Below are 23,228 nucleotides of genomic sequence, written 5' to 3'. Positions count from 1 at the left end.
CAATAATGTTCCATGCGTGAACACAAAATTCAACAATGAACTTTATATACACAAAACTCTTTTTACATTTACTCACACAGTAAACAAAAATGGGTTAGATACCCTGATCTAACTAATGATTTCTCAAGTGGCCTCATCTAGTCCAAAGTGCTTCCATTGCACCTTAACCTACCCGATTACCTGATTCCAGAGCATAATCCACCTCCAATGTCTAGCCATGTCGTCCATTGTGCTTAGTGATCCTTCAAGGAACAATTGAACGCATTTCTTCTGAAGACACACCCAATGCATTTTGGATATCATTGAGTATGCACATGGTTTCTTGAAAACCAATTCACTTTCCAAGATCTGACATCCCCTTTTTTGCTTCATCAGTCCCTTGGGCGATTTGTTTCCTCCTCCGTGTTGTCACTCACCTTCCAAGTTCAGGCGTCTCCTTCTTTGCTTCCTCAATTCCTTGGGCAATAAATCCATTGGTAAGGCTTTCTCACACAAGAAGTATTTTCTCAACCAAGGCATGCCCCTGCCTTACTTGAATAACACATCATATGTGCCATGGCATACCTCATCGCGATCAATATATATTACAGGGTTCCAGTGTCCCCACAATGGCTTAGTCCTGAAGGTCTTCAACACCATTACGCTGCAACTATGCACTTTGATATCATTAGGCTAATATTATTTGCTTTGTAGTCAGTCTCATAGATTTGTGTTGAATAGTTTAGTGGTTCACCAATATCAAAAGCACATGAGTCTTATGAGATTATTCATAAAAATTGTACATTGATTCAAATCACAACTTCAATAGAGAATTTCTTCAAATTGATAATTGATATTTATCTCTATAGTTACTCATGCTTCCTTTGGCTCACAAGCATTGAGTGATTTCATAGACAAACCAAATACTCAGTGTTTCACAACTCCACACAGTCTTTAGCTAGCTCCATACTTGAATTCCTATAGCTCTATGGCTAGCTTCTATTCCTTGGATTGGAGATGTAGGAAACTCTTCATCTTCTTCTATCTTCACTTTCCACACACTTCTCCTAGATGTGTAGTTCATAGGGTGAAACTCTAGATGAAGCCATCAACACTTTGCTTCCCAATTTCAACTCAACTTACAATGGTGGTAAAAGTTCTTGGTGTTGTGGTATGGAATGCTTGAGAGGTATTTCTATCCTCCTTCCTCTGTAAACATTTAGGCCTATGGTATATGGCTTGCTCCTCCCAGTGAGATGCCACAAGATGGCCTTTCTTTCTATAAAGTGAGCAAGCCATTGCATACCAACAACTAGCAATGTTATGGCCTCTCTTATTGCAGAAATGACAAAGGATGAATGTTTTGTTTGAGCAAGACCTCCTAGTCTCCTTTGATCTTCTTGTTGCTTTCTTAGAGTGCTAGTGTAGGTTAAGCCTATGAGTTTTTCTCATTGCTACCCACCTTCAATCTTCCACAAGAAGGCTAAGATGATAGTGGACTACTATCTTCATTTGTTGTTGCTACTTCTCCTGATGAATAGGCCAACACCAACATGTCTTTGGGTTTACAAAATGGTCTTGATGGTGATGGGCCTTTCCATTTTTCCATCAAAGTCTAGTCCATTATGCTTGGCCTCTGTGTAGCTATAATGGAGTTTAGAATTCCTTGACTTTCCTAATCCTTGTTCATCATAGCCCATTTTCTTTAGGATCTTGGAACTAATGCCTCTGGTATGCTTTTTCAAAGTCACCAATCTGCACTAGAGAAATGTCTACGGAAAGTGAGCTTAAAAAGGTGGTTTTAGTCATGGTGTTGGCTTTAGCAATGGCAACGAAGGTGGTATTGCTTCCTCGTAGTCTTGGACAGATGCTTGGAACCTTGCCAAGGCCTCCTCCTTCTCCACTAACTATTGTTGCAGTTGTACCATCATTTGAGTGAACCCACTTTCTTGCCAACTATCCATCTAGATGACCACCTCACCAAGGCATACAAGCTTCACTCTGTGCTTATCCCAATCTACGATGGTTGTAATGAGGGAATCTTGACATTCATCAAACTTATTCTTTAGTAATGGAAATAGTTTGGTAGAGGTCTCAAGGTGGTTCTCCATCTTTGCCATCCTCCGGTTGAACATTTGGACCTTCTCTTTCAAGTGTTTGTTCTCTTCTTGAGTCTCAACATCATTGGCTCTTAAGTCTTCCAATCTCTCTCTGTTTGCTTTGCCCATGTTCAGGCATGCAATGTTCTCTTCATAGTTTTAGCAGTTGAGTCACAGTGAAGGATGCAGCTGCTCTGATACGTTATGATCCATAAATGGACTTGCAGCCCACTTACGAACACAGATTCATTGTGGAAGTTGTAAATCTGTTTTCTATCTCAATGTTGGATAGAGGACTCTGTATTTAGAGAGGCTATTGGGTCTTTTCCCTCTGCATTTTACAAGGATCTCTACTGTTCTTTGTTCTTCTGATAGTTCCAAGCCTTGTTCTCTCTGCAACGTCTGCTCCAAATTGGTTGGCTGGCTCCTCTTTCTGTGTATCCTGCACACAAGTAACCAGATAACAATGTTGTGAATAACAATTATTTAGTTAAGTCATTTTCTCCTTTTACCAATCAGCTCAAGAATGGAGCAGCCCACTCTAAATTATTAATTGGGAAAACAAGGCAATAAGGTTAAAACGTTTATTACTTTTGTGGCAGGGAAGGCATGATATGCTTAAGTAAGTTCCATTAGTTAAAGCTAATATGAGTCGTCTCGAATACAAATAATGCATGTTTTCATCTATCAACTCAAATTTAGTGGAACCAGTGAAAGCATCACCAACATCTATAATGAGATTATTGAAATTGCATCCTTATTAGTTAAGAAATTGCATGAAAATAAAAAGCAGAGCATATACACATGTTTTTGTATTAGTATATTTGTGCAACAATTCTAATCCACAACCATCATGGACCACTCAAATGATATGTTAAGGACTGCCTTGCTTACTCATAATCCTAATGAGTTTTTTTTTATCTACAAATTCAAAATCCAATGGCAATGGATAAGAGAGTGATAATAACACCAAACTTATTAAAAAAATATGGATTGTTTCAAGTATCCTGCAAGACTGGTATGCCACAAAGGAAATATGGATTTATCCTAACAAGTCCTCCACCCCAAGACTGAAATATCCTGGTACCTTTACCAAATATTGTTGTATTCCTTTCTTTTCTTTACTCCATAATCAACCATCCATTCTCCCAAGAAGGCGTTGGCAACTAATGAAAACACCTAACAATCAAATGGAGCGCCCAATAGCCGATGGGCAATGCCCAGCAAGCGATTTTATCACCCAAGGAGAGAGAGGGGGGCTGTGTGCGGCTCGTATGACCGTCGTACGACCTCAATGTAAGAGAGAAGATAACCGACAAAACGAATTTGCTGTCACTTCTTCCTTTACCTCACCTCTTATGTCCTCATTGTCATAATCTACTACTGTTATTGTTCCCCTTCTCTGAGAAGCTTCTATAGCGTCTAACCTTCTTGTTATGGCTCTCAACATCTCTATATCTCTTCATTAATAGCCCCTCTACCTGGTCTTCCTCAACCTCTCCATACAGGGAATCCCCTTCTATGTGCCCTAATCTACTCTTCGATGTAGCTCTCTCTACAGTTTAGAACAGTGTCTACCCAGTCCCAAAGCTGACGTTGTTTCTGTACCTTGACAATGTTGGTAGTTGACAACTAATTAATGTAAATTTAGGTAAATTGTATTAGTTATTGACAAGTTAGTTTCATACCGAATCAGCAGTTATGTAACGGAGGCTCATATATAAAACTGATGAATGCTCGAACTATTGTAAGGAGAATCATTTATTGATTGAATAGAGATTCCAATCCCTTGCCCCGTGGATGTTTCCTTGACACTCTGTCAGGGTTTTACCACGTAAATCCTGAGTTATTACTTGTGTGGTTGCATTCAGTTTTCTTTCGGTTTCATTTCTTTCTTGTTGTGTAACCTCCATTAACTACAATTGGTATCAGAGCAAATGAGTTGAGTTGAGTCCTGCGTGATCATTTTTTGGAGGCATTTGAGCGTTTGCAGTTTATAATTATTTTTTGAAGGCTGCGTCGTTGCTGAAAGAGCCTGCCTGCGTGTGAAGGCAACACTCTGCGTGGTCCAGAGCTCCACCTACTGCATCATTGTTGGACTGCCTGCATGTGGTAAAGACCAGAGCTGCGTGGACCACTATTGAAGAGCCACTGCTGAGACGCTGCGTGGACCACTGTTTTTCTGCATAGACTCAGTCGTGCTGCGTACCAGAGGCTCATTTCTCTTGGTCTCTGCGTATGCGTGGAGCAAGTGGTTGCTGGCCCTGTCCACCGCTGCCAGAGTTGTTAAGGAGGTTGCTGCTGAGACTGTCAAGGAAGTTCTTGCTGCTAGAAGAACCTGTGTCTCTGCTCTCTGCGTAGCAAAATCAATACCACGTCTCTGCGTGGACCAGAGCTGTCGTGGAGGCCCAGAACCTAACCGTTGCTCTGTCCAGTCTCTGCGTGCATCGAGGAGAGCCTTGACCTCTGCGTGCTGGAGGGAAACACTGTTGCAGTGTTGCGGAGAGGAAGAGCCATCGAGGAGGGAGCCTGCGTGCTGCCAGAGGTGCTGCCAGAGCAGAGCCTGCGTGCTGCCAGAGCTGACAAGGAAGTGTGCTACCTCTGCGTGCTGCCAGAGCCATCGAGGAGGGACCCCAGAGCCTGGCTTGCTTGTCGCCAGAGGAATTCGATCAGCAGAATAAGTCTAGGTATTTAAAAAAAAAAACAACAGAAATAAGAATTTTTTGTTGCTAAGACTCTGGTGAAGTTGAATTTTTTGTTTGTTTTGTTTTGGGGTTGAAGTAATTTTTTCTGGAAGTTGAATTGTTTCATGAAGAAATCAATATCTGTAAAAGAAATTCTGGGAAATAAATACAAAATTAAGTTTTTAACCCTAGTTGAAGACAGAAATCAGGGTTTAAAAAGGGGGCAACAAAATTAGGTTTTTTGTTGAAAAGAAAGAAACCCTAGTTGCTAGCAGATTGTGGTGAAATTCAACCCTAGAAGTACAGTTTAAAAGAAAATTAGAAAGAAATGGCCAAGATGTCGAATGCAAAGTTCGAGGTGGAGAAATTCACCGGCAAGAGCAACTTTGCTCTTTGGAAACTGAAAGTTAGGGATTTGCTGGTGCAACAAGGGTTGCACAAGGCATTGGACGGGGCAAATAAGAAACCTGCAAGCATGACTAATTCAGACTGGGAGGACTTGGATGCCCGAGCTCTCAGTACCATCAGGTTATGCCTGGCAGATGAAGTTCTCTTCAACATTGTTGAAGAGAGTACAGCTTCAAGTTTATGGGAAAAACTGGAAAAACTATATATGACAAAGTCATTAACCAATAGAATTTATTTGAAAAGACAACTGTACAGTCTTTGAATGAAGGAGGGTTCAAAAGTTGCAGAACATTTGAATGTTTTTAATACACTTATATGCCAATTAACAGATATGGAAGTTAAAATTCAAGAAGAAGACAAAGCTATAACCTTGTTGTGTTCTCTGCCCGAATCATGGGATCACTTCATAACTTCAATCAGTTTGAGCACCGTTGATTCTTTGAAATTTGAATTAGTTGTGGGAGCTCTCTTGTCTGAAGAAGTACGAAGGAAATCCAGTACTGAAACAGCTGCATCAGAAGCCATGATAGCTAGAGGACGGTGAAAGGAAAGAGGAGAAAAAACAAGGGGGTCTTCCAGATCTAAATCAAAGGGAAAGAAGTGTAAGGCAAAATGTTGGCACTGTAATAAAATTGGACACCTGAAGAAAGATTGTTGGAAACGACAAGAGTCTGATAACCCGAAGAAAGAAGTAAATCAAGTTGATTCAGGTATGATAGACGAAGTTTTATCTGCTGAAGAATTATGTATGATAGATGAAAATTCACCTGTATGTAATGTCTCTTAGGGTTTAGAAAGCTGGTTGTTAGACTCCGGTGCTTCTCATCACATGTGTCCACAGAGAAATTGGTTTACTTCATATGAAAATGTAAATGGTAGTTCTGTGTTTATGGGTAATAATGTATCATGTCAGATTGTTGGGATGGGAAATATCAAGATTAAAATGTACGATAACACAGTTAGAACATTAACTCGTGTTAGACATGTAGCTGATTTGAAGAAAAAATTGATTTCTTTGGGAGTGTTGGATTCAGATGGTTATAAATTTACAGGTCAAAATGGAGTGCTGAAAATATTTAAAGGCGCCCTAGTTGTTATGAAAGCAGAAAAGGTCGGAAATATTTACAGACTCAAAGGAAGTACTCAGATCAGTGAAGCAGCGATTGTGTCAGAAAAGAAGAAGCAGGTACTCTCCTATGGCATCAACGATTGGGTCACATGAGCGAGAAAGGTCTTCAAATATTGATGAAACGTAAATCTCTTCCCGATCTGAAATCTTTGAAGTTGGATTTCTGTAAACATTGTGTGTATGGAAAATAGTGTAAACAGAGATTTAAAACTGGAAATCATAATAGTAAAGATATTTTAGACTATATTCATTCTGATCTATGGGGACCATCTCCTGTTGTATCATATGGAGGTGCTCTATATTTTTTAACGTTTATTGATGATTTCTCTCGTAAAGTTTGGGTCTTTATGCTGAAAAAGAAAGCTGATGTATTCAATATCTTTAAACAATTTAAAGCAATGGTAGAGAAAAGAACAAGCAAATCAATTAAATGTTTAAGAACTGACAATGGTGGTGAATTCACTTCAATAGAATTTGAACAATACTGTAAGGATGAAGGAATTGTTAGACACAAAACTGTTGTTTATACTCCTCAGCAAAATGGTGTTGCTGAATGTATGAATCAGACTCTTATGGAAAGAGCCAGAAGCATGATCAACAATGCTAACTTGCAAAAGGAGTTGTGGGCAGAAGCAGTATCCACTGCTTGTTATTTAGTTAACAGATCACCTTCAGTAGCAATTAATTGTAAAATTCCTAAAGAAGTTTGGACAGGTCAATCTTGTGATTATTCACATTTAAGGATATTTGGCTGTGATGCTTATTCTCTTATTCCTAAAAATCAGCGTTCAAAATTAGATCCAAAATCGAAATGTTATGTCTTTGTTGGGTATGACTATGCAATGAAAAGATACAGGGTGTGGGATCCTACATCGCGGAAGGTAGTCATTAGTAGAGATGTAACATTTGATGAATCTTCTCTTTTAAAATCAAATGTTGAAAGAATTGAACAGGAACAGGTATCGCCAAATCAACAAGTTCAGTTGGAGGCTAGATTTTTTGGTGACAGTCAAAAGGAAGAAGAGGCTTCTAGAGAAAAAGGTGTTGAAGATACAAAGGAAGTTATTGAAGTTTCTGAACCAGTTCAAGTTTCTGAACCAGTTCAACAACCAATCACTCTAAGAAGGTCTACAAGGGAAAGAAAAACTCCCAAAAGTTATGAAGATTCTGCTTCATCTCTTGCTTTGATTACTGAAGATGGGGAACCTTCTTGTGATCAGGAAGTGGTAGATGATATGGATAGTGAAAAGTGGAAAACAGCTATGGAAGAAGAAATGGATTGCTTAGCCAAGAACAATCCCTGGGATCTTGTAGAACTTCCTAAAGGGAGAAGTGTTGTTGGATGCAAATGGGTCTTGAAAAAGGTGTTGAAGATACAAAGGAAGTTGTTGAAGTTTCTGAACCAGTTCAGCAACCAGTCACTCTAAGAAGGTCTACAAGGGAAAGAAAAACTTTCAAAAGGTATGAAGATTTTGCTTCATCTTTTGCTTTGATTACTGAAGATGGGGAACCTTCTTGTTATCAAGAAGCAGTAGATGATATGGATAGCGAAAAGTGGAAAACAGCTATGGAAGAAGAAATGGATTCCTTAGCCAAGAACAATACCTGGGATCTTGTAGAACTTCCTGAAGGGAGAAGTGTTGTTGGATGCAAATGGGTCTTCAAACTAAAACGAAAAGTTGATGGAAGTATCGAAAGGTATAAGGCGAGACTAGTAGCAAAAGGGTATTCTCAGGTTGAAGGTATCGACTTTCATGAGATTTTTTCACCAGTTGTAAAACTTGTTTCTATTCGTACTGTGTTGGCACTAACTGCATTACTTAACCTTGAGTTAGAACAGTTAGATGTTAAAACGACGTTTCTACATGGTGATTTGAATGAATAGTTATATATGGAACAACCAGAAGGTTTTGTACAAGGTCGCAGCAGAAGATTAGTTTGCAAGCTCAAGAAATCATTGTATGGTCTGAGGCAGTCTCCCAGACAATGGTACAAGAAGTTTGACTCCTTCATGGTGAGCCAGAACTTTATTAGAAGTGAGTATGATCATTGTGTATACTTCAAAAGTTTCAATGGCATATTCATTATCTTAGCTTTGTATGTTAACGATATGCTTATTGCAAGCAAAAGCATGGAAGAGATCAACAGGTTAAAGGCTCAGCTCTCTAGGATGTTTGATATGAAGGGTCTTGGAGCAACAAAACATATCTTGAGCATGGAGATACACAGAGACGGGAAAAATGGTAAGCTTTGGTTATCACAACAGAAGTATGTGGAGAAAGTACTTGAAAAGTTTTGTATGAACAATGTGAAACTTGTTGATGTTCCATTAGCTTGCCATTTTAAGCTTTTTTCGGTTTTGAGTCCTAGAATTTATGAAGAAAAGCAATGTATGTCTCATGTACCATATGCAAATGTTGTAGGCAATTTAATGTATGTGATGGTATCTACAAGACCTGACATTTTACATGCAGTTGGAGTTGTCAGTGGGTTCATGGCAAATCCAGGTGAAGAACATTGACGAGCAGTGAAATGGGTGCTTCGATATCTAAGAGGCACAAGTGACCATTGCATCATCTTTAATGGTAGTGAAGGATCAGTCTGCGAATATGTAGATGCTGATTATGCAGGTGATTTGGACAAAAGAAGATCTACTACAAGTTATGTCTTTACTCTTGCAGGTGGAGCAATTAGTTGGATGTCAAAGCTTTAAGAAACAATTGCATTGTCCACTACCGAAGCAGAATATATAGCTTCTTCAGATGCCAATAAAAAAGCAATCTGGTTAAAGGGTCTACTTGATGAGATTGGAAAGACGCAGGAGAAAGTGAATGTAGTTTGTGACAGTCAAAGTGCTATTCACTTGGCTACAAATCCTGCTTATCACAGCATAACCAAGCACATTGATATAAGGTATCATTTTCTAAGACATGTGATCGATGGCAAAAAAGTAGCTCTTCAAAAGGTCCATACACGAGAGAATTGTGCAGACATATTCACAAAGCCAGTTACAGTAGAGAAGTTGCGATGGTGTTTAGCTTCTCTTGGCTTGCAGAAAATATGATGAACGGGCATGGGCAAGGGATTAGGAAAATTGTTGTCAAGGTGGAGTTTGTTGGTAGTTGACAACTAGTTAATGTAAATTTGAGTAAATTGTATTAGTTATTGACAAGTTAGTTTTATACCGAATCAACAGTTTTGTAACGGAGGCTCATATATAAAACTGATGAATGTTGGAACTATTGTAAGGAGAATCATTTATTGATTGAATAGAGATTCCAATCCTTTGCCCCGTGGATGTTTCCTTGACACTCTGTCAGGGTTTTACCACTTAAATCTTGAGTTATTACTTGTGTGGTTGCATTCAGTTTTCTTTCAGCTTCATTTCTTTCTTGTTGTGTAACCTCCATTAACAACAAACAACTTTATCCAGCAATCTGCTTGGCTGGAGTTGTCCTCACCACTGGATCAACCCACTATGATGTAATCACATGATGCAGATGCCCCTGAGGCACTGAATAAATCTAGCAATTGAACGCTTGCAATTACAGAGTGGACAACAAACTACACTGCTAACAATATCCTAGCTTCTTTAATATAATGGAACTGCACTTCATGAACTGATTTCTTATTTTCAGCAGAAATAAATTGTAACTACTACACTCAAAAAGGTATCACTGCCAAATTTCTGTCAACAATACTTGTATCAGTGTTAATGGATAGGCTCAATAGCTCTTTCATTCAACACAATACAGTTTACATTACAAGCTCGGTAGCTCTATTTCTCATGCTGGTTAAAGCACAATAATGCTAATCTTACATTTACCAGGCTTATGGGCCTGTTGCCTTTGCAATAAAACACCTCAACAAGGATCTAAGAATATCTTTGACAGAATCGAACTCTGTTTCCTCTACATACAGGCTTAAGGCCTTGCTATACCTCCACTAGACTGTAATGACAGTCATTGGAGTCCACAGATCTACCAGTTCTGTTCCACCAGCTCCTCTGAGCTATTACCAAGCTCTACCTGCTTTTTAACAAGGCTTTGCCGCCAATCTTCAATTAAACCGCTGAGCTACCAAACGCTACTTCCAAGGAAAATGGTTCCTCCTTTAATAGGCCCTAAGCCTCCTTAAAGTCTCCTAATCAAAGTTGGCCATTTCAACTAGTTCCCCTTCTCACCAATTACCAGTTGTTATGTGGAGTATTCTCAACGGTTTTTTAACCAAAATGAAAAAAAATTAAAATAAAATATTTCTGAGTGATGTAAGATTGTCAACAGCATAGGAATGCTCTGCATCAACAGTTATAGGCATAGTTTTCATTAAAATACAAAACTTGGTTTGAATCGAAGCCACAAACCTGCCTTCCTTCTTTGACAAATCAGTAAAACGTGGAAGCAATGAAGACATAATCTCAGCAGTTAGAGTTCAAAAACTGGTTATGTGGTGACGTAAATCTCAAACACAATAAGATCAAATAACTCACCTATGGAATCGGTACCAACATTTATTTAAACCTCACCAAGTACATGAATTTACACTTTAGCTTTCCAAATATTATGAGAAGAGTTGTTTGATTATTGAGAAGCCAGAAGGTGGCATAATTTGCCCAAGTTTCAAATTCGACTCTAGTTATACACCAACATTGAGAATACAAATGGACTCATCTGTAAACTTGACGCCATTTTTAAGATGGCCAGAAAATGAAGTTGGCAAACATTATTGAAATTCTAAAAACAGTAGTGCCAAAGACTCAAAGTTCTAAAACAACGGACTTCGACTAAAATTTCCATTAGCATGACCAGCGATGAAATACAATATATTTCTTCGAAATATAACAACAGTAATATTTAAAATACATTAAAATTCAACTGTCTTAATATTGAAATCTCCTTTAACATAGCCATCTGTGATATTTATGTAAACTGAGAATGTCAAGATCCTGAGATATATATGAGAGTAAAAAGCTGTCCTAATATTTCAAATTACTAAAGCAAGTGAGAATATTGAAACCGCTTATGCACTACATTCTTATACCCTGCAATGATCAGGAAGTCATTCAAATTATTACATTGGAATCTGGCATAGTATTTCATCCGCAGAAGGAATGAATGAAACCACACCTACAGTCACTCCTCTGCAACACCTTGTTAACCTCCTTGTTTATGCTGGAACAAAAATGCTGACTGACACTTTTTCTTGAAGAAGCTTGGTGTCAAAAGTATGCCAAAACAATGGCAAGTAGTAAATTTCAAAAATGATGCCTTGAAATGATAAACATGACCGACTTGGATTGGCATGTCAAATTGGTCAATTAACAATTCGAATTACAGAAGTTGGTGACTTCGGCTGCCATGTTGCCGGAGCCAACTTTGACCAGTCCTTCAAGACTATAGGAAAGGGGAGACGAGAAGGGACCAGGAAAATATATCACCAGAGCGGGGTGGAAACGAAAATTTCTGGCTAACCCTCTTAGCAGAACATTTGTTGGCTGGATGTCTTCACCAATTTCATTTCTTATTTATTACATTATATCTGTATCGGGATGTAATCATTTCACAATTAACTGAATTTTGCTATATGGGTGGAATAGTTTACCATAAACAAATGAGATTAGGATTGGCTAATAATGAGTGTAGTACTTAAATTTTTTTAACAGGTAAAAAATTTAAAGATATTATAAGGATTAAGATCACTTTATATTAATATACTCGTTGAAATGCATCCATCCACCACGCTGTCTTCCTAAAATGCATCCATATTCCATGATAAAACTATTTCTTTTGAAGGATCCTGTTAGATTAAATCTTAAATGGCTGGCTAGATGGCTTTTCAGAACAGTTCAAATATCTTTTAAGACTATTTTTTATCTATAATATTTTTGTATTTGTTGGCTTTGTTGTTGTTAGTTTTATTTATATATATATATATATATAAAAGATTGTAGTTCATTGCAATTTCAGAAGAATATTTGGTTTTGGAGTATAATTTAAAATTGGTTTTGGTTAGGAATTAATCTTCTTAGAATGTAAAGAAACAGATTAACAGTTCAAGATTCAGAAGCATGTGGTATTAGTAAAAGTATGTTTTCTTCAGAACCATAGTGGATTATTCCAGGTGACATGGTTTGTTTTGAATAACCTTGAATAATGGTGATGGGGTTATTCTTACATAATCTTGAATAATAATGAGTCAATTGGCATGTGTGGATAACAGTCAGTAATAACTATCCCTACTAATTGACAATTAAATTATGTTAGGTCTTTCCTCTCTTGGAATATATATATATATATATATATATATATATTCTGTTTTCAAACTATGTCGAACAATATCATATATATTCTGTTTTCAAACTATGTCAAACAAAATCATTTGAAAGGCGGGTATGGTTGATAAGTCAAGAAGAATATGGGCATCATTACGAGTATGAGAAAGCTGATGTATGGCTGACTAGTTACTACCGAAAAGAATGGTGTAAGATCTGAGGATCATTACAAACAATGTATTGCAAAAATTGAGAAGTAAAGCTTTAAAAATAGTTTTGAAAATCACAAGATGCAAAGAAATTAACATGCTTTACACAAATCTGGGACTCATTCTTGAAAATCTAAATTCTATTTACTCTAAACAGACATTTTAATTATTAGGCTATAACAGCCAATGCAAGGTTGGCATTCAAATTTCTTAAACTTGTTCTCTTATAAGCTGTTCCACAGAAAGAAAAATATTTGTACTGGAATGTAGTGGAAGCAAACTTGTCTTGCAGTGCCACAGAAAGCCCGCAAGCTTAGGTTGCAGATGCTATGAAGTTACAGTGACATGGTAAATATTTAAACTACACTATTTACAACATGAGGTGCATAACAACATTCTAACGAACATCATAGTTGATGCATCTGTCATGGTACAAATACAAGCTTCTTCTGGAGAAGACGCTGCAAGCTTTTCAATCAAACTTACAGATGTTAGATCTCAGAGCAGACTGATGGCGGTTGATACGAGGCCGGACATGGCTTGATGCGCAGATTTATTTGTCTGATATTCACAGAATATCATCCAAACAAGAGATAAGATATGACACTTCAGAAGGAGTGTTGTAATGGATCATTGAAATTCTCACTACCCCTTCATTCACATTGTTGGTGAATAAGAGATCATATGAACATAAAGCTGAGACGAGCCTGTGAGAATACATATGACCATTCCTAATTGCAAAACCCCTTTGGAAAAGAGCTTGGACAATGTCAGAGGATTTCTTATTCATGTGGACAAAACTGATAGTGGGAACCCTGCATTCTCCATCTCCATTGGCAGGTCCTACTATTCTGACATCTGATCTTGACTTAAGATAGTTGATTAAAGCAATTTGCAGGGGTTTCTCCAACAGTTCAGCAGTTCGGAAGGCGGCTTCAATGAGCTTTCTATCAAACTCATAAGAATTCCCTACTTTCAAAGAAGAAACGGATTTCTCAACCTCTTTAGCCAAGTCACCTTGTTGTTCCCCATCAGTACCCAAATTTAAGGCCAACTCCTCTTCTTTTGCCAAATGTTCTAGGTACTCTTGAAGGGCTAGAATTCCCGCACATCCCTCATGATTAAGGCATCCAAGCTCAAATTTGCTACTGAAATGATGATTGGGAATGAAATAAAAGTTGGGCATTTCATCCTTGATTTCATTGAAAGCATCATGGGTACCAAACAAAACAGCCATGTGAGGGCCACATACCTTATAAGTGCTAAAAGCATACCAGTCCACACCCCATTTTGCTACATCGATTGCACGATGAGGAGCAAAGGCTACTCCATCCGCAATCACTATGGCTCTCTTGCAACCCATCTCATCCCGGACAAATTTAACCACTCTTTCCAAATCAAGGATCTCTCCCAACACGTTGGAAACATGGGCTACTGCTACAATTCTTGTCTTGGTGGATAAGAGCCGACCAAGTGATTCCAAGCTTGAGCTGAAATCCTCATTCACCTTCCAAAACTTGATAGGGAGGCCTCTCTGTTCTGCCAGTTTAACCCATGGACCAGCATTTGCTTCTTGATTAGCCTCATGAACAATCACTTCATCCCCTTCCTTGAGAACATTGAGATAACAGTGGCTGAGGGTTTTAAGGAGTTGTGAAGAGGAAGACCCAAATGCAACCTCTCCAACTTCATCACCATTCACAAATGTTTTCATGAATTTATGAGCAGAGTCCACCACCTCTTTTGCTCTCATGGAAAGCTCATATCCAGCCCCTATTTGAACATACATAGATCTCATGTAATTAGCCATCGAATCTATCACCACATTGGGGCACTGGCTTCCCCCGGCATTCTCCATGAATATTGGAAGATTTTTACTTGAATCAAAGTACGAAAAGTGTTTCCTAAGATTGTTGTAGACTGCATCCGTCTGAGGGTTGGGAATTATAGAGGGATTTGAGACTGCATGTGCCTTATTGTGTGAGCTCATTGCTATTGAGGAGGTCATTTGAAGATGGGCAAGCCCTCTGTGAGACAGAAACATGATCAAAATCAATGAAGCAGAATCAAAATTTAGAAAAGAAATGACTGAAAGCATGTTATAAAAGGAATATAAAGCCATCAACCACAGTTAGCCAGTGAACACGGAGGCACTGAAAACTGGATTAAAAACGATCAACATGAACGGATAGCAATACCCCAGATGAAGTTTAAGATAGAACCAGCGTGTTCACCTATTGATCAGTCGTAGGATTCATGGATAAGATGCTGCTCTAATGGCAAATGATGAACTGGGTAAAGAAATTGATGAATGAGTCTCATCATCCAGACTACACAGATAGGACACCTTATGTCGTCTTCACGGCCAAACAAATAAACTTTGTTTCAAATAAAGCTGTGGTGCAGTGCTTGATCGGGATAGGCAGGTGGACAGCTTTTAATTGTTATATTATATATATATAAAATAAATCATATGATATTTAGAGTTATAGATTTAAATGTTATTAATATAATCTTAAGATACTTAAGTTATATATTTAAATTTTATTAATATAATTTAAAGTTTTTTTTTGTGTGCTGATGTTAATGTCTGAATAAATTTTAGAAACCTAAAATAAAATCTGATCGATGTTTTTGCTTTTTAGCTGTGCACTTTTTTACGTCTTATTTTATAATTAGAAGGATGACTTTAAAGTTGATAATATTAATTTTAAATTATATTTTAAGATTAAATGAAGATTCCAAATTAATATTATCTTCAAAATTATTCATCTCTCTTATTTTTCATCATTAAAATTATTATATTAAGATTATTTACTTTACTTTTAACGAGTATTTAGTTTTAAATTCATTAAACTTTTAACGACTATTTAGTTTTAAATTTTCATTAAGTTAATTTTGTACCAAAATTTTTATATATAAGATTTTATAAATATAAGTTTATGTAGTGTAAATAAAGTATTATGTTAGATATTATTTTTTTAAATTCAATTGGGAAAGTCATTCATCTATGACCATTTTCATGAGAGAAAAGTCATTCATCTATGACCATTTCCATGAGAGAAAAGTCATTCATCTATGACCATTTCCATGAGAGGTACTAATTTCTTATGATTTTTTAATAAATTGAAACTAGTGAAATGAATCACATAGCATCAATCATCACTTCCGGGGCTTGCACCCAGTAACCAAGACTTCCCGGGAGGTCACCCATCCTAGATCGCCTCTGGCTCAAGCACGGTTAACTATGGAGTTTTCCCCACAATCAAGCCCACTTAGCTTGCTACCCCATTTCCAAAATCTTAGCAAGTATTGTGCCTCATGAACGATTCAAGTAGAGCTCCCTTCACTCTTATGTATTTAAGTATTGAGGGTATTTCACAGTGCATTATATTAGATATCATTTTCTTTTGGGATTCAACTGCGTTAAGAAAGTCATTTAATCTATGACCATTTCCATGAGAGGTAGTCGTAACTGAGTAATTTCTCATGAGTTTTTAATAGTCCACTTTGAACTCATTGCATCAGGTGATGCTCACAGGGGTGAAGAAGTGGGATTGAAACTAGTGAAATGAATCACATAGCATCAATCATCAATTCTGAGGCTTGCACCTGGTAACCAGGACTTCCCGAGAGGTCACCCATCCCAGATTGCCTCTGGCTCAAGTGCGCTTAACTGTGGAGTTTTCTCCACAATCAAGTTTGCTTAGCTTGCTACCCCATTTGCAAAACCTTAGCAAGTATTGTGCCTCGTTAACCATTCAAGTAGAACTCCCTTCACTCTTATGTATTTAAGTATTGAGGGTCTTTCACAGTGCATTATATTAGATATCATTTTCTTTTGGGATTCAACTGCGTTAAGAAAGTCATTCATCTATGACCATTTCCATGAGAAATAGTCGTAATTGACTAATTTCTCATGATTTTTTAATAGTCCACTTAGCACTCTCGATGCAATGAGTGTTAAGTGGACTATTCAAAAATCATGAGAAATTAGTCAGTTACGACTACCTCTCATGGAAATGGTCATAGATGAATGATTTTCTTAACGCAGTTGAATCCCAAAAGAAAATGATATCTAATATAATGCACTGTGAAAGACTCTTAATACTTAAATACATAAGAGTGAAGGGAGCTCTACTTGAATGGTTAATGAGGCACAATACTTGCTAAGGTTTTGCAAAGGGGGTAGCAAGCTAAGCGGGCTTGATTGTGGAGAAAACTCCACAGTTAAGCGCGGTTGAGCCAGAGACGATCTGGGATGGGTGACCTCCCGGGAAGTCCTGGTTACCGGATGCAAGCCCCGGAAGTGATGATTGATGCTATGTGATTCATTTCACTAGTTTCAATCCCACTTCTTCACCCCTGTGAGCATCAGCCGATGCAATGAGTGCTAAGTGGACTATTAAAAAATCATGAGAAATTAGTCAGTTACGCCTACCTCTCATGGAAATGGTCATAGATGAATGACTTTCTTAACGCAGTTGAATTCAGGATAAAAAATAAAAAATAAAAAAAAATAAAAAAAATAAAAATGATATCTAATATAATGCACTGCGAAAGACCCTCAATACTTTAAGTATTATGTGTGAAGAGATTATTGTTCAGATTCCTTCCATTTATTTGCGTATGAAAAAAGGGCATATATATACTTATAGAGGTTATAGTGGTAGTAGTTAGAAACAAAAAAAAATAGAACAATTAACAACAACAAACATATTATAAACATAATATTTATTTTATTAACACTAAGCATAAACATATTTAACATCGTCGTCATACTATATCGTGGAATGCATCTCTATGTGCAATAAATTTATAAAATATATATTAATTTAAATCAATTATTGATAATATATTTAAATAAAAATTTCCAAATATTTTTATGGATATTTATAAAAATGCATAGCTTTTTAGGAGAGTTTATGTGAAGTTCCTTAACATGTAAAGTAAATGTAAGTACAATTCAAATTTTGGGTTGGATACCCATAGTTGTATACTAAAGCAATATAGCTCACCTAAAGGTTATTATGGTAGCACTCAATTGGCACAATTATATATATATATATATATATATATATAAAATAAAAGTAGAATAATATTATTAAAACAAGTTATTTATTATTTAATTAATTTTTCTTCATTATCATTGCATTTTTATTATCATTTTCAAATATCTTTGCATTTTAATATCAATTTCAAATATGTGTGTATTTTTATGGTAATATTGTCCCATATATTTGATAAAATGAAGAAGCTAATGATGATTTTTATCACACAAATATTTTGTTTTATGATAAGGAAAAGACCATGTCATTTATGAGATTGAGATTTACTTATAGTAAATATTTCATAAATTAAATCGCATATTTGTTGTGTGTTTAAATTCTGGGGATTTTGATAAAATGACATGAAAAGTAAGTGGTGACATAAGAAGAGTTAAGAATCAATTCATCAAATATGAAAGACTAAGATAATACCAAAGTTTCACAGGGACGCATCCCCCGGGGTGGGGCACACTTCCCACATTTTTCATATTTTTAGGATGGGAGATGTTTTCAAAAACATTTCCTTGCTTCTTCTTTTTGGAGAAATTTTGGAAAATTGTAACACGCCTTACGTTGACACCTGTTTTCATAAAGATAAATGATGATTGTGCAATGCCACCATGGAGGATCATGGTTGGTTGAGAAAAAATAAATTTTAATTGGATGGCTTTAAGAGTGGGATTGATGGATCTACAATATGAGGGAGCATTGTGAGTGGGTGGGACGACGTGTTCGAAAGCCCCACCACCAAATACTTACAAAGAAATGATGGGGCGGGGAGATGCCTACATCCTTCTTGTTCATCCCACGACGTGAAGGGAAGACAAGCAAGCTTGGAGAAAATAAGAGAAGGAAAGCAAGCAAAAAGGAAAAAGGGGGGAGAACTCTGGGGGAAGAGGAGCATAGGAGCACATAAAAGACTTGAGAGTCAAGACTGAGAATTTCAACTAAAAGTTTTTTGGGGTGTGATCCCCAATATTGATGCACTAGAGCAATTAGATTGTGGTGTCCAAGCTTGAAATATCAATGGGAGGCTTAGAGGAGGAATTGGGTGTTGAGTGCTTGTTGTGAAGTTGATAAACCACTTAGTGCTTACATAATAAGCTAACAAACCACCTATAAAGAAACCCCACACTCCTAGAAGACTAAGCAATAACCCAACCGAAATTGAATTGGAATCTTCGAGAAAGCACTCGCTTGGACCATGGATCTGGCTAAAGGGTGGTTAGCTGCAAGAAAGACTGCAATGCAGTTGTCCTATGGTTGGGTGGAGAGTCGAAGTCCCTCCTTTAGTTGCCATCCATTCCATGTCATTCAGATAAGTAATCTTGGTTGTGTATGTTAGACTATAGTCTATAATATGCCTTAATGTGCTCATTGTTAATGATGGATTCTATGTTATTTATGTAAGAATGCTTGAGTCCCTAGCTAAGCAAGTACTTACCAACTAACTTGTTATGCACTGCCAAAGAAATAATGTGATACTTCCATCTATCTACATTGAGATGTTATTTCTATGTTCTCATGATTAAGAAAGGTTAGAAGGCCTTTATGTTTGTTGATACTTTACATACTTACAGAGATATCTACATGGTTTGAATGATTGTTTGATGTGCTCAGTTAATTGCTATAATGTGTGAACTTCATTGCTTGGCTTGGACATGGTTATTAACTACTTGATAATGTTGATTGTCCTCATACTGTGACGTACGTTTATTGGTGAAGCTAACAATTTTGTGTGTGTGTGGAGTCTATTTTATGAGATAAATGTATACTATTAATTGCGAGTGAAATTGCTGAGCAATGCTAGTTTGAACTCTAGTGCCTATTGGTGGGCATGCTTATAAGTTGAAAGGCTTCCTGTCTTGTTAAAACGTAGAAATGTATTATTTTATGTAGAGAATGAGATAAAGATTGTGTGTGTTGAGTGTGATTGTTTATCTATACTTAGTTAAATGTGTAATGTTTTCTTTCTTATCATGAGAATGCACTAGGCCACAATCAAACCCAATGTTCATGGACAAATCTTATATTGTGGACAAGACATATCTCCCTAGACTTGGAACCCAAGTCTAGAACAAAAAAAACAAACACATAAAAACTCTCTCTAGGTTCATTACCATTAAATCATAGATGTAGGCAATGTGATGAGTAACTCATATTGTTTTTATTGACGTTTGTCCTCGCTATTATTTGTAGTAGCTTTCAATCCCATCCTTGATGCTCCGAGCAAGGATTTCTAAAGACACCAACTGACAAACATCAAAGCACATGATACACAAATTATTTAACATAACCTATACAAGTGATCAAGGAATCTTGTATAAATCATTATAACAATGAATGTGGGAAACAAAAATGTATTTGCATTAATGAAATATGGAAGCAGATTATAATCGATGCCTTAATGTTGTGAATCTCCTTCAAGTTGTCTTCACTCCAAGCCTTTCCTACAAAAGTAGTATGATCATAGGTTGGATACTTTAGCAAGATGTGATGGAAACATGAGAGCCAAAGTTCCTTCAAGAGTAAAAAATCCAACCCCTTCTCCATGAGAGTCCATTGAATTTATAGACTAGATAAGGGTAAGAGGAGATAAGAGATGGAGGTTAAGATCCACTTAGGTAGGGGTGAGATCCACTATGGTAGGGATGCGAGCTCATATCCACACCGTATGGAAAGATACCTCCACAAGGCTTCTAGAATATAAACTCCTCGTTCCTTTTTAATATTTACCCAAGTTAAAAGACTGGCGCAACATGTAATGCAACAACTTGCATCGATGATGCAATTATTTATCTATGAAGCCTACGTCTTCACAGGATATAATGGTAAAACCTGTGTTGACCTTCAAAATAGGGTTTTTTAAGGTATTTTCATAAAATTCTTATCTTCCATAGAGAGGTATTTTTTCTATCTTCTTCAGGGATTAGTGGCAATGATAAAATAGTGAAGGATAGGGATACAACATCATTTTCCATAGATGTGACAAAAATCATGTGTAACACCCAGGAAGGCTCAGCAGAGCATCAGAAAACACTTGGAGTCCTAGATCCGTGCATGGCTTGCACAAGCTTGTATTCTGGCCAAAGACAATTTTAAACTAAATTATACATAATAATTTTGAGTTGATGTAGTTTAGGGAAAAGATATGGGAATATCCCCGTTACTTGACGCAAGATTTCATGGCACGTCACACCATGCCTCGTCGAGTTGTGTGCAATGGTCGTCCAAGCTGGGGACTATAAATAGAGTGTGCATTACAGGGACTTCCCTACCATTGGATGGAAAATTTTATGACGTGTAGCACCCTTCCACCCTCGGCAGGCAACAAGTAATGACGTGATTGTTGTTGCTAGAACATGCATGGTGGGTCTTCCCTCTATCACTTATCATGAACTTTCATGTCACATAGTGTTGGTTGGCATAAAGCTTGGTTGTGGCACAATAACATTGTGTCAAGGTGGTGGAATAATAATATATCCATCTCAGGGAACAAAGAATTGAATATGGCACATAACGAAGGAATCATGTTGTCAACCCCCAATTTCATATAACGTGAAATATCAAATTTGTGCAAAGAGACTGGCTTTGTGGGACCCCTTGGAAATTGTTGAGGTGGCAAGTGCCACAAAGTTGAGTAAGGCTATGTGGATGCCACGTAGCAGGTGACATAGGAGATTACTAGCATGGAACCTACATGGTGTGACATGTGGCAAGTAGATTTAGCCCGTTTGGATGGCCAAAGGGTCCATTTTTGGGTTACACGTGGCACCACCAAAGGAAGCTACATGGTAGAGCGATATCACCCTAATGTCATCAAGAAGCAGGAGACATGTGACATTAATATATTGATGAAGCGATAGGTGGAATGTGATGCCACATGGCCTGAATGTGATACATGGTGCTAGCATGGATTTGACATGACTGGGGCCATGTCATCGTGGAACGTAGACCATGACAATGATTTGTAGTGTTGTGTAAGGAGCCATAGTTGACAGAAGCCATAGAATGGGAAATTTTCCTAGTAAGTAATGTAAAATTCTATGTCCTTGTGTGTCGTGGAATTTGAGTAGAGTGTTGTTTCCCAAGTTATGGCGTGAGGACATGATAAGAGCCACGTTGGTTTATGGGTGACGCAGTAGAGCCACGTACACCACTTTGAAATGCCATGCAACAGTACATTCTAATGTGGCAATGTTGAGGGGGCTTGATCTTTCTAATGGGCATAAATTTCAATCCGATTTCAGATTGAGCTAAAATTTATATCACTGAAAAGCTCTTGATTGGTCGAACATGATGGTGGTATTTGTTTTGGATGTTGACAAAGTTAGAAGATAAGTATATTTATAACCCCATCTTCATAACAGGACCATGGAGGTCGGGTTAGTTTTAATAAAACCCCTTCCACATCCTGAGAATAATCTAAGGGGATTGGAGGGCATGTTATAAAGTGGTATCAAAACATCCAGGTTAAACACTTGGACTAGATGGGCTTAAGATAGATGAAATGAAAGAGTGAAGGTTCTGAACTAAACCTAATTTGGAGATAATATTTAGAGTTATGATATAGAGTATCAGAGCACCCAAGTTCAACTTTCAGACTAAATGGGCCTAGGAGGATAAGTTCAATACTTTTGTTACAGTATGGAACACCACACTCTGTGTTATTTAAAGAATGATTGTTTGTTGTGTGCAAGTGTGTGTTGTTTGTAGAATTTTACTAGTGATTGTGTACTACATACATGTGTGTTTATGTGAAATTTTTTGCTAAGCATACAAATACCCTAGTGTTAATTAAACAATGATTTGATTTTGATGCAACAAGTTAAGCATGTTGAATGTTGTTAGATTCCATAGAGCAGTCCAACAGGATTGCAAAATTTTATGACTTAGTGATGCAGTCAAAACTATGATGGGTAAGCTCTCAACTTATCTCTTGCTAGTTTATATTTTTCTTTAGTGTTTTGAGAAGTCATCATATTCTAATGAATAATAGCATAGGCATAATAAAATGCAAGAGATGAAATCATTCATAGATGCATGTCCACCGAATATATTATAAATAATGAGATGCTAGATGCATGAAGGTACGCTATGTGCATACAATAATGGATGTGCATGCATAAAGAATCTGAGCACCCTGTTGTCATAACATAATTCAGATGACCAGTAGTGGTTAATGGTAAACATGTAACCAAGAGCAGGTTGACGGAACAATTGGGAAGCTATTGAAAGTGTTGCATGTAGTCTTGAGGAACGAAGGCTATCGAAAATAAGTTGTTGATGAGAGAATGGCATAGGTGACACTTACGCCTGTTTATATGCATGTTGTGATAATATTGTGAGTGAATTAATAAGAGGTTTGCTAGTAGTCAACAGTTTTCTCTAGATAAGTGTT

At 37.2% G+C, this 23,228-nt stretch overlaps 1 protein-coding gene across 2 annotated transcripts; it reads right to left on the bottom strand.

Annotated features, from left to right (window-relative positions):
* Nucleotides 1-12,985: 12,985 nt before the first annotated feature.
* LOC149219071 (aminotransferase-like protein FGM3) lies at nt 12,986-15,187 on the bottom strand. Of its 2 annotated transcripts, none has more exons than XM_089384249.1 (2): nt 14,978-15,187; nt 12,986-14,806 (listed from the first exon to the last, which is right to left on the bottom strand). In XM_089384249.1, exon 2 carries the CDS (start codon nt 14,785-14,787, stop codon nt 13,348-13,350), a length of 1,440 nt encoding a protein of 479 aa, XP_089240375.1. In that variant the 5' UTR covers nt 14,788-14,806; nt 14,978-15,187; the 3' UTR covers nt 12,986-13,347. The 2 variants fall into 2 exon arrangements, with proteins under 2 accessions (XP_089240375.1, XP_089240374.1); XM_089384248.1 differs by having other exon boundaries at nt 15,014-15,186.
* Between the last annotated feature and the right edge of the window lie 8,041 nt (nt 15,188-23,228).

Source organism: Pinus tabuliformis, chromosome Q (assembly GCF_031772625.1).
Source record: "Pinus tabuliformis cultivar Carrire ecotype Pingquan chromosome Q, CPIR1, whole genome shotgun sequence".
Lineage (NCBI taxonomy): Eukaryota > Viridiplantae > Streptophyta > Pinopsida > Pinales > Pinaceae > Pinus > Pinus tabuliformis.
This window is presented reverse-complemented; position numbering and strand designations above follow the sequence as displayed.

Bases quoted from the DNA above. Each gene is read 5' to 3' on its own strand.
- LOC149219071 (XM_089384249.1), bottom strand. From the start codon at position 14,787: ATGACCTCCTCAATAGCAATGAGCTCACACAATAAGGCACATGCAGTC.